The following is an 11,705-nucleotide window of genomic DNA, read 5'->3' as shown; positions in this document are numbered from 1 at the left end:
AAACAGAAAAAGAAAAAGAAAAAAAGAAAGAAAATATGCACATTTTACACTTTTCTTTCACTGACATTTTAAGGTTTCCTATGTATAGCACATAGCTTGTAAATTGAACGAAGTTTCTTCTTCCTCTTTGTGTTTCTTCTTCCTATTTGTGCATTTATTATATTTTTCTCCCCATATCCCTGCTATAATTAGGCACACATTCCAAAATTTAAGAAATCATTTTTGGCTGGGCGCGGTGGCTCACGCCTGTAATCCCAGCACTTTGGGAGGCCGAGACGGGTGGATCACGAGGTCAGGAGATCGAGACTATCCTGGCTAACACGGTGAAACTCCGTCTCTACTAAAAAAATACAAAAAAACCAGCCGGGCGAGGTGGCAGACGCCTGTAGTCCCAGCTACTCGGGAGGCTGAGGCAGGAGAATGGCGTAAACCCGGGAGGCGGAGCTTGCAGTGAGCTGAGATCCGGCCACTGTACCCCAGCCTGGGAGACAGAGCGAGACTCCGTCTCAAAAAAAAAAAAAAAAAAAGAAATCATTTTTACATGCAAGGGTTGGCAACTTAAAACACTTATGTGTCTCTTTTATTTCCATACACACATTTTAGCAAACTCTCCGGAAAGGGCAATGGGTGAAAGAATGGGTGCCAAAACCTGGAGATCTAAGCAGCAGGCAAAAATTATAGGGCAGTATTTTGGGCATTGGAGAGAGGGAATGCCCACTTTCCCGGTGTGTCTTAATGCATACTACATATTAAAAGACGCAAAAGACACTAGCTCTTCTAGCTTGTTCTCATGTGTCAGTCATTGGAGCAGGCTTGAGCTGCCTGGTCCTGTAGCTGTATTATGAACACAGTGGCCTGCATCTTGGTCCTGCCCCTTATAGAGTTGAGCCCTGAAGCAAGTTGCTCTGCTCTCTGAGTCTTTGTGTCTTAATCTGTAAAGTGAGAACAGTGATTCCTACTTTTGTAGTAGCTTTAGTAGGATTCATGAAATTTGGTGGAAAACCTGGAAGAAGTTGACAAATGCTATTTTTATAATTTGTTTAGGATCTTCTGAAAGTGGGCAAAGGACTTTTCTGTCTTACACACTGGCTCTAATCCCTACTGGCTGAGTAAGCTGATAGCAGTGTGGTTTCTTCCTCAGGGAAACTCCCTCTAAATCTTACACTCTTGGGTCTTTGTCTACTATTTCTAGTTGAAAACACCCTTCTGATGACATGGTAAGCTTTATGAAGGCAGAAAAAGAACCAGTACTTCTTTGAACCTTCTCAAAGTGCCTGCTGCAGTTCTGAGTATGTAGCAAACATTTGTTGATGCAACTATGTTTAATTCAACAAAATGTTGACTGAGCTTCTGTTATGTGTGGGTCCCTACAGCCAGCTTTGGGGGGAGTGCAAAGAAGGAAACCTGACACGAACAAGACAGGGAATTAACATTTGTACTTCCCATCAAGTGAACAAACCGAGCACAGAGTGCTTTCTCTGCATCCTTCATTTCTACCAGGTAGACATCATTCATCTTAATTTCTACCACATAGATGTTATCATTCTCATTTTCTATAGGACACTAAGATTCCCAGAAGAGTAACTTACTCAAGGTTTCCATGTCAGAACGGAATTTAAGAGAGCAGAGCCAGATCTGCATGATTTCTACATGATTTCTACTTCACCTCATTAACGGCCATGCTCTCTCTCACATTCATCAGTGCAGGACTCAAACATATTTCTGTTCAATCAAGTGAATAAATAAATTAATACATAAATTGTTATATCGCAAAGGCGTAGTATGGTTTGTATTTTATTTATTTATTTATTTATTTATTTATTTATTTATTTATTTATTTATTTTGAGATGGAATTTCCCTCTTGTCACCTAGGTTGGAATGCAATGGCACTGTCTCAGCGCACTGCAATCTCCACCTCCCAGGTTCAAGCAATTCTCCTGCCTCAGCTTCCCAAGCAGCTGGGATTACAGGTGCCTGACACCACAACCGACTAAATTTTGTATTTTTAGTAGAGATGAGGTTTCACCGTGTTGGCCAGGCTGGCCTCGAACTCCTGACCTCAGGTGATCTGCCAGCCTCAGCCTCCCAAAGCACTGGGATTACAGGCATGAGCCACTGCGCCCAGCCTGGCTTGTATTCTAGTAGAAGCATGAAGTATTATGAATGGGCCAGGGAATAATAATAGCAACTCAAAATGAAGTGGTCAAGGACTAATATACCCAATCGTGGGTTAATGGAATAAATTACAGAGAATAAATTACAAAGAAAAGAGGCATACCTAGGTCTCACCTGCCTTCTAGTGTAGGAATCTTCTGTTCAGTCAGCTGCCCAGCCTGAATGTCTTATAATGGGGAACTTCTTATATCACAAGGCACTCCATCCCACTGTGGATAGTTCTCATTCTTTGAAAAGTTTTCTTTACTTTGGCCCTGAAACTACTGCCCTCGAAATGCTTAGTCTAAGTTTTACCCTCAAAGGATTAACCAAATAAATTGGTTGGTTGACTGAAGGTCTGTAATCCCTTAAGAGAGCACTGTAAATTCCAGATAGTCTTAGTATTTCCATTTCCTACTCAGGCCGCTACAAAGGAGGAAATGTTTGGATAGGAGGAAACAGACTTTGGTAGAAATGCTGGGGGTGGGGGTAAAAGGAAGGAATATCAACATCTCATTTTGGCAGCCTTTTGTGTAAAGCATTAGAGAAATGTGAAACATGGAGACAAAATAAGAACAATACGAGATCTTTGCAAGCACTTAAACCAAACCAGGTTCTAAGGTTCCCAGAAGAGAGATAACTTGATTTTTTCGGTTAATTTCCATTTTTTTCTGTCCCAGGAACTTCTTAATTCCAGCTGGGCCAGGAAGGTGCATGGCCAAAATATCCAAAGAATGTCTCTTATTATAGGATATTCACCCCAATTTGCACAACCAGGAAGTTTTGATACTTCTGATAAGGTTTGGATATGAGACTCAATGTTCAGGGTTAGCTTTGCCTTAACCAAATTTGGGAATCTTGTTTGAAAAGAATGAACGAGAAACACTGGAAACCATTAAATATGGCAGGCTTTTACAACATCAAAACTGAATTTTTAATCAATATTCTCAAGCCATATAGCACAATGCATGCTGTTTCTTTGTAGTAGTCATAGAGATCCTGCAGACTTATTGTGATAAGAATGTGCCTTTGATGGAATTCTCACTCCTAACTCTTGTACAGTGACTAGGTCAGAGGCTGGGTATTTCAGTTCTTTGGTGTCTTCAACAGGCTCTAGCACAGAACTAGGCACATAACTCCAATAAACATCTGCGTTTATCATTTTTATTGCATCAGGGAAAGATAGAAAGTGGGACCAAACTGAATTGTAAAGAGCAAATGGGAACGACTAGGTTATTTCATCATTCCCTAAGTTAATGGAGTGTCCTAAGGAACTCCAGGGCATCATGGAACACAGCCACCTTGTCAGGGAATGGGAACAGCCTGAATTTGAAGGTATAGGCAGTGACTATAAGTTTGCTCAAGGAGAACTAAAGTACCTCATGAGGTCTGCAGAGTGACACTCAACGCTGAGATTTATCCATCTAGGAGTCTTTCTGCTTGTTTTGCAGTGAAGTTTTCCAGGAATCCAGCCACTTCCAACTTTTGAATGTGACCTCATGTTCCCAACGGCCCACTGTCACTCATCTTCCATGAGATTTTTCTAATCCTAGATTCTTCCCTTATGGATTATATAACTTATAGTGAAGCTGCTGTGTTCCTCAGTTTCTCCAAGGTAGACAACAATTCCTACCTCGAAGAATGACACGGAGATTGGCTGTAATGTGCATACATGTGTCCAGTGCCTGGTGGACCTTGATAACTACTATTTCCTTCCTGCTATTCTCTTCTATCTGCTCTGGTATTCCCATGCTCCTACAGGGCCTCTTTGTGTGTAAATTTGTGTATGTGTGTTTGTGTGTGTGTGTCTGTGTGTGTGAGAGAGAGACAGAGAGGGAGAGAGAAGCGGGAGAGTATAAGCATCTGGGGGGAAAGTGAGAAGCACATGATACAATTCCCATCTTCTTCCTAAGCCCGACTTCTAAGAGCCTCCCAGCTCCTCCTCTCAAGCTATCAACATCTTCACTGGAAGCCCTGACAGGGTGAAAATTAACCACCAATCTCTTCTAATCACTGTACAAGGTAATGAAGGGCACAATTATATTTCCTCCTCATTCTCTGTTGTTAGAAGGAAGGTACGTTTGCACTTCAGGAATAGCCCTTACCTCTAATTATGCAGGCTCTGTGTGTGTGTGTGTGTGTGTGTCTGTGTGTGTGTGACTGTGTGCCCATGTACATGTGTATGCATGTGCCTGTGCCCCTGTGTGTGGTGGTGTTAGGGTGTGTGTGTGTGTGTGAATGACTTCTAGGTACTTGCTTTCAGATGAGAAATTCAGAAGACTTTTGTTCCGCTGCCCTCGGCCTGGCCCTGCACCCAGCCTGCACACATATTCCCTCCCCTGACCCTGTATTCTCCAGTGAGCTGATCTCATTATGGCAAATTTAGTTACAGCTGAAATCTCCTTGTAACAAAGATTATGTCCAAGCCCAGAGTAATGGAACCTAGTCGATTTCATTAAAATAAAATTGGTTACAATGAATAATTCAATAGGATGATTTTGTTTCCTCATCTCCTCTTTGTAGATCGAAGAGCTAGTATTTATAATGATTTTTTAAATTGGATTTTTGTTTAGGAAGAGATAATCACCAGTAATTCCTGACAGCCCCTCCTTACAAGATTGGAATAATTGCCCCATGAAGCTTCTTTTCAAATGCTAAGACTGGAAAATTCTTTCTCTCCTTTTCTCACATTAGTCGCAATAACCTTTGGGTGATTTTTAAGCACAGCTGCTACCTCAACTCTTGCTCATGGGAGGTTCTGAGTGTGTTAATAATTCTCTTGGTTGAAGGTTGTTTTAAAAACATTTCTAAGAACTGGATGCTAGTGTTGAATTTGGAATTCCTGTTTCTCTTGCTGGCCCCAGCCCTGTTGTTTCTGAAGCAGGACATTCTATGTGATAGAGAGGCGATGTTTGAGTGTTTTCTGTCAGTGTCGTTCATTTGCATGTGGCAATGGGATGTATGTGTGTGTATGCATGTGTATCTACAGTCAATTAAACACACATTTGCTGGGCACCTATCTAGCCTGTGCTTGAAGATGAGGGGACAAAGATGAATAAACTGAAACTTATTCTCAAAGAACCAGCAGCCTAATGGGGGAGCCAGACAGACAAACAGATACCTCAGAGTTCAGTATGATAAACTCAACCACACAGATGATTCCACCAAGCACAGAGGTGGCACAGTGCACAGAGGTGGCACAGTGCACAGAGGTGGCACAGTGCACAGAGGTGGCACAGTGCACAGAGGTGGCACAGTGGGAGGATGAACCCTAGCCATTCATCTATCCATGCACTCATTCATTCATTCAGCAGGCTGGCACTATACATATTAAGCATCAGGAAATGCCATGTTACCATTTGTTTCCACTCTCCTGAGGGCATTCAAAAATAAATGCAAATGAATAAAGGCTTTAGTAATGTAAACATAAACAAAAAATGAATGAAGAAATAATCAAATACATGCAACAACTAAAAATGAGGTAGTCCTATTCTGTACCTCACCCAGTGATTCTTCACTGGACCCCAGAGGAAGGTCATATCTTTCTTTCATCTAGAAGCCAGGCCTACCCCACTGAACCTAAATCAAGAAAGCAATATTAGAAAGGAATGTCTGGGAATAGCAGTCCATTTGCAAGGCCAGGAGGCAGGCTGGTCTCTGAAAGGCCGCTAGGCCAGGCAAGCAGAAGCGCTGAGTCATGCCTCCGAGAAATGTGAGTCTTGGGGAAGGCAGGTGCTTCCTTGGCAGGATAATTGGAAAGGGGGCTCTCGGGACAGCATGGCCATCTCTAGAATCATACAAGCACTGGTGGCCCCAAAACTCTCACTCCCTGGACTAAGCTGTCAGTCCCCTGGGGAAGAAATGTGGCACATAAATAGTGCATTAGGGGACTGAGGCATGAGTCACAGCTTAGAATTGGGAAGGCCCTTGGAGATCAACAAGCTCAACTACTCTTTATTTTAAGGATGTGGGAGAAAAATAGGGCCCAGAGAGGTGGGGGAACTAGTCTAAGGCCACATAGCAAATTACTGTAGAATTACTGTTAAATCAGGGAGTACACAGCTTGGCACCCCCTAAAAAGTGGGACTTCCAATATAAATTCATTCTTACCTCACTGAAACACATGGTATATGCAAAATGGAGTTCTTTCTCCAAATATTAGTTATTACAGGCAAGGAAATAGGAGGACAGTCATTACCCCATCATACAATGTTCCCTGCCCTAACAATTCCAGATCGAATCCTTTACAAATGGTATTCATGAAGCCCTAACAGTACATTTAATAAAGATATGCTCAAGTGGCCGCATCCAATGACACTGCCTTAGAAGTGAGTAGCCTTGTGGGGCATAGCGGAGATTTTGAATGTCTGCAGGAAATGTCACACATGGTTAGGATCTTACCTGGGATGCTGCTGGCTGTCCGATGATGACCCAGCCTGGGCACTGCTGGTCTTGATGAGATACTGAAGCATTGGATGCCCATTGATCCAGGAATCCCTGGGGCGTGTAGACACCACAGTCCTTAATGCTGGTTTTTTGTTCAAACTCTTCACATACCCCATCACCATCATGGAAATAGCACCGGCTGGGTTCATCTGCAGAAGATTGACATAGAAGGGGAGAGAATAAATAAATATTTGTTCTTTGGCCTCAGCTATCATCAGCAGCTGTAGAATCAGACCACCAAAACCGTTGGCACTGTCAAGCCCATCATCATTAGTCATGATGGACTATTACTCAGTCTTTAAAAAAAGAGGGAAATTCTGTCATCTGCAACAACATGGATGAAGCTTGAGGTCACCATGCTAAGGGAAATAATCCAGTCGCAGAAGGACAAATACTGCATGATTCCACGTATAAGTGGCATCTAAAGTAGGGAAGCTCATAGAAGTAGAAAGTAAAATGGTGGTTTCCAGGGTCTTGGAGGGGGAGGAAATGGAGAGTTGCTTTTCAGTGGTTTATGGTTTCAATTGCACAATATGAAAAAGTTATAGGAATCTACTGTAAAATAGTGTGCTTATAGTTAACGATATTGCACTGTACATTTAAAATATGTAAAGAAGGTAGACCTCATGTTGTGTGTCTATGCTGTAATAGAAAGTTCACAAACACTTTCACCTTCATTACTCCAAATATTCCTCATAAAATTTTGTGAGGAAAATATTATTCTTTCAGATGAGGAAACTGAGATTCCATACATCTTTAATAACTTGCCCAAGATCACACAGTATGTTAATACCTGATCTGGGTCTCCAACTCAGGCATTCACTTTCCAAGTTCTGAGTGCAGCTGACACAACAGAACTTCACAGATGCAAAATGGGGGTTATTTAACTCCAAAGAGGATTTCAGTTTTGCACTAAAACATGAACTGATTTGCAAGTGACACTTGCTTCAATTCCAGATCTGAAACCAAATTTCTCTGTTACTTTGAACAAGTCTCCTTGCCTCACTGGGCTCAACCATCAGAGCAGAGAAAGAGGTTACACTATTGAGGTGCCAAGAACCCTTCCTGTCTAATGCTATAGGCTTCTAAGGGCTTGTCAGATACCCTAGGAGTTTCAGTTAAAGACCAAGTGAATTCTCAAGCTCCCATGTCATCTAAACCACAGCAAGGGCTTCTGTTTGGAATGATTTAAAGCTGCAGCCGGTTGCAATGATTCTCACTTAGCTGCAAGGACAAGGATATCAGAAGCACAAAGCGAGCAGTAGGATGCCTTCTAAGTAGGTATGACCTATGCATGTTTCTTGATATTTCAACACAGAACAATACAAGGAAAAACCTCAATGTGGCCATCCAAAAGAGATCACCTTGTCCACCTTTTTACTAATTCTAGCACCAGCTCTTCTGTGCTATTTTCCCAACTTTTCTAGGCAAAGCTAAATACCACCTCCTGTGTGGGTGCCTATTTTATAAAGATTTCTATCTTAACACTTATCACACTGTGCTGCTATTAAGTCTACATGTTGCAGGACTTCTGAAAGATTCTGAGCTCCTTGAAATATAGTTGCTAGCCAGTGTCTTAGGGTTACTATATAATTTATCATCCAAATTACAGCACTTTGAAAATGACAGTGGTGCTATTAAAAATTACGTCCAAACAAAAGGAACACATCCTGGGAAAATCTGAATCTCTCAGACAAATCAGGATATATGGTCACCCTAAGGCTTCTGTTTGATTTAGAACATTCTTCCACAAAATAATAGAGTGGACCTCTGGAGAGGGCACTGAATTTAGGGCCAAACACCAGGGTTTGGTTTCTGTCCCTTATATTAGCTGTATAACTTTGCACAACTGGCTTCACTTACTTCTTGGCCTCTGCCCCCTGTCCCCAATCTATAATGTAGAAATTATAGTCCCAACCAGGATAACCTCTCAGGATAATCATAGAACTCTAATAGGAAATGAACATAAATGTGCTTTGTACATCCTAGAATAATCATTGAGAGAAAAAAAATACTCTTCTTTTAAGGGGTCGATTTGCTTCTAAGTGGAGGAATTAAATCAGCTTGTGAAATCACTGCTCACTTGAAACACTTTCAAGCAACTTTCCCCTAGCTAGAAAGAGCCCCCACCAAGGAGAAACAAGACAGATTTCTATGACGTTGAGTATCTGAAAAGAAGTCATTGGATTCAGGGGCAGCAGAATGCTGAACGTCTTCCAAGCTGCAAAACCCTTGTTTATTTCTGGTGACAGTTTACCTAGTGAAATACTATTAAAGAAGCCCAAATAGGGCCGGGCACAGTGGCTCATGCCTGTAATCCCAGCATTTTGGGGAGAGCCAAGGCAGGCAGATTGCTTGAGCAATCTGATGAGCCTGAGCAACATGATGATACCCCGTCTCTCCAAAACATACAAAAGTTAGCTGGGCACAGTGGTGCACACCTGTAGTTTCAGCTACTCAGGAGGCTGAGGTGAGAGGATTTATTGAGCCCAGTAGATCAGGGTTGCAGTGAACAGTGATCACACCACTGCACTCCAGCCTGGGTGACAGAGAAAGACCCTGTCTCAAACAAACAAAAAAACAAACAAAAAATGATAAAGAAAAAGAAAGAAAGAACGAGCAAAAGAAACAGAATAAATCAATTCGTTATAAGTGACCAGTAGCATTCATGGCAGTTCAACCATAGAAAGAATATAGGCTCAGCACTTCTCAGTAGCTCCAACCTCTTGTGAATGTGGCCTCTCTACATACCATATAACCTAGGCCCAATCCAAGAGTGACCAGCCATAAATCCAGAGTATACTCTTCAGAAACTCAATACAGAGAACTGAAAAGAGCAAGGGTTTTGACATCAGGCAGAAGTAGGTACAAATCTGAATTCTGCTTCCTATAAGCACTACAAAGATGACATAAATAAAATAACAACGTCTCTGAACTTCATTTTTGTCATCTGAAAAAAAATGGAGGTAATGATGTTTACCCAGCATTGTTGCAGTGATTTCAGATGACTGTGGGTACAATGCTGGCCCCTTCATCCATTTTATCTATGGAAAACTGTGAGCTCGAGGAGGAAGGCATCTGCTTCCAGGTCACAGAGACAGGTGGTAGCAGAGCAAGAAGTAGAAGACTGGCCTTTTTATACCTAGCAGAGAAATCCTCCCCCTACATGCCATAGCTACAGAATGACGAAAACAGCCTCTTGGAAATAAGATCATAGGGGTGCCTAACTCTTGGTATCACTGTCTTCTCCTCCAATATAAATAAAAATAGGGTTAGATTACATTTTCTATAAGGGTAAGATCTAGTCTCTAAAATAACTTAATTTCCTTAGCAAAAAACCTCTCAGAATGACAGAATTGGGGTTAGATTTTAGTTCTTCTAAAGGCTAATTTCTTCCTGATTATGTTTAAGACCACAATAAATTTGTCTGCTAGGTCAGCAGAACCTGAGAATGGAGGAAAGGTAGAAATAGACATAGGTAGGTAAACAGGTATGTAGGCAGGTCGATAAGTAGATAGATGATATGTAGATAGGTAAAGGAAGAGTTAAAAGACAGAAAACAAAGATGGAGTTAAAAAGAAAGCAAGGGAGAGAGAGAGAAAGAAAGAGAGAAGGTGCAGTTTCTTTCCAAGATTCTGCTGACAAAGCTATTGTGAGTCCCTTTTTAAAATAACATCCTTGGACACAGCTATTCAGTTTCTGTTGCTACTAGTGTCCCGGGGGCCCTTCAGCTACATCTGCCAGCCCGTGTCTGGGGAATTCTCTCTCCCTCTTTACTCCCTTTGCCCCAAGCACAGAAGAGAACAGAGTGAGGAATGGAATACAAATGTGCAGCCAGAAAAAACAAAGACAGCAACAACAAAACATTAAAACAAACTGGTCTTGTTTTCATTACATCAATTTACTTGGTGCTCCTTAAATACTTTATGCTTGATGCTGAGCAGGTTGTAGTGAAAAGAGTCTGAAGTCAATACCAAGGTCAAATAACTTCCATGTAGTAGCTAGGTGGCATTGATAATAATAATACAGTACATTTCATTGTGAGGGGTACTATGAAAATTATACACAGACATACACATGCATGTGCACATGCACACACTTTTATACACATACACATTCTGAAAACATAATACACTTTCAATAAATGTTTGTTGAATGAATGAATGAATGACCAAAATCTGGCATCCCCGATGTATATACTCTCATCCAAATATAGTTTAAACTCTGCACTCTTTGACTGTTTTCTTTAGACTGCGCCTTAGGGAGAAGGAAATGGAGCTGTAAGCCAGGTGGTGACTAGCTGATAGTGGGATTGCACTGGGCACTCTGATTTCTCCATCCCACGCCATCTTCCCCTCACATCAGGGAATTCCTCACTTCAGATTCATTCCCTTTCATGTGGTGACACATTTAGAAATCTGCTCTATCCAGCTAGGAGACTTGACGTGGGTGGGGTGCCATTAGCAAAGTCTGTCTTCCCCAGTTGAGATTTCATATGCCAGAAACTTTCTTTTCCTTTTGGAAGAAAAGAGTTCAGCTTCAAAAGCCTGAGGCAGATGGACTTTCTGTAAGTGAACAGACATAGTTGATACTGCCACCAGTTGACTTTTATTTTCATTTGTCTGGGGCATCAAGGTGAAATGCCATGTCCCTGAGTTTCTGAGGCACGTCTGCAGGACACTATTTAAGATACACAGAGATTATTATTCTCATTTGAAAGCTTGGAAGACCAAATCTTAGGAAAATGAGATTAGTTTACCTTGAAGTATAAGCAAAGGCTCAGGTTAGCGCTATTGTTAAGAGTTCTTTTATTTATTTATTTTTTTGAAACGGAGTCTTGCTCTGTCTCTGGGGCCGGTGGCCAGATCTCAGCTCACTGCAAGCTCCGCCTCCCAGGTTTACACCATTCTCCTGCCTCAGCCTCCAGAGTAGCTGGGACTACAGGCGCCCGACACCTCGCCCGGCTAGTTTTTTGTATTTTTAGTAGAGACGGGGTTTCACGGTGTTAGCCAGGATGGTCTCGATCTCCTGACCTCGTGATCCACCCGTCTCGGCCTCCCAAAGTGCTGGGATTACAGGCTTGAGCCACCGCACCCGGCGGCCG

The 11,705-nt window shown here is 42.0% G+C and overlaps 1 protein-coding gene across 1 annotated transcript in view; it reads right to left on the bottom strand.

Annotated features, from left to right (window-relative positions):
- PAPPA (pappalysin 1) overlaps nt 1–11,705 on the bottom strand; it is a 254,934-nt gene that overhangs the window by 92,941 nt on the left and 150,288 nt on the right. The window contains exon 10 of the mRNA XM_017856267.1: nt 6,557–6,750. Coding sequence (XP_017711756.1) covers nt 6,557–6,750 — 194 coding nt within the window. The remainder of the gene's footprint in view (nt 1–6,556; nt 6,751–11,705) is intronic.

This window comes from Rhinopithecus bieti, unplaced genomic scaffold (genome assembly GCF_001698545.2).
Source record: "Rhinopithecus bieti isolate Rb0 unplaced genomic scaffold, ASM169854v2 scaffold_42948, whole genome shotgun sequence".
NCBI classification, from domain to species: domain Eukaryota; kingdom Metazoa; phylum Chordata; class Mammalia; order Primates; family Cercopithecidae; genus Rhinopithecus; species Rhinopithecus bieti.
The sequence above is the reverse complement of the archived record's forward strand: the minus strand, read 5'-3'. Positions and strand labels throughout refer to the sequence as shown.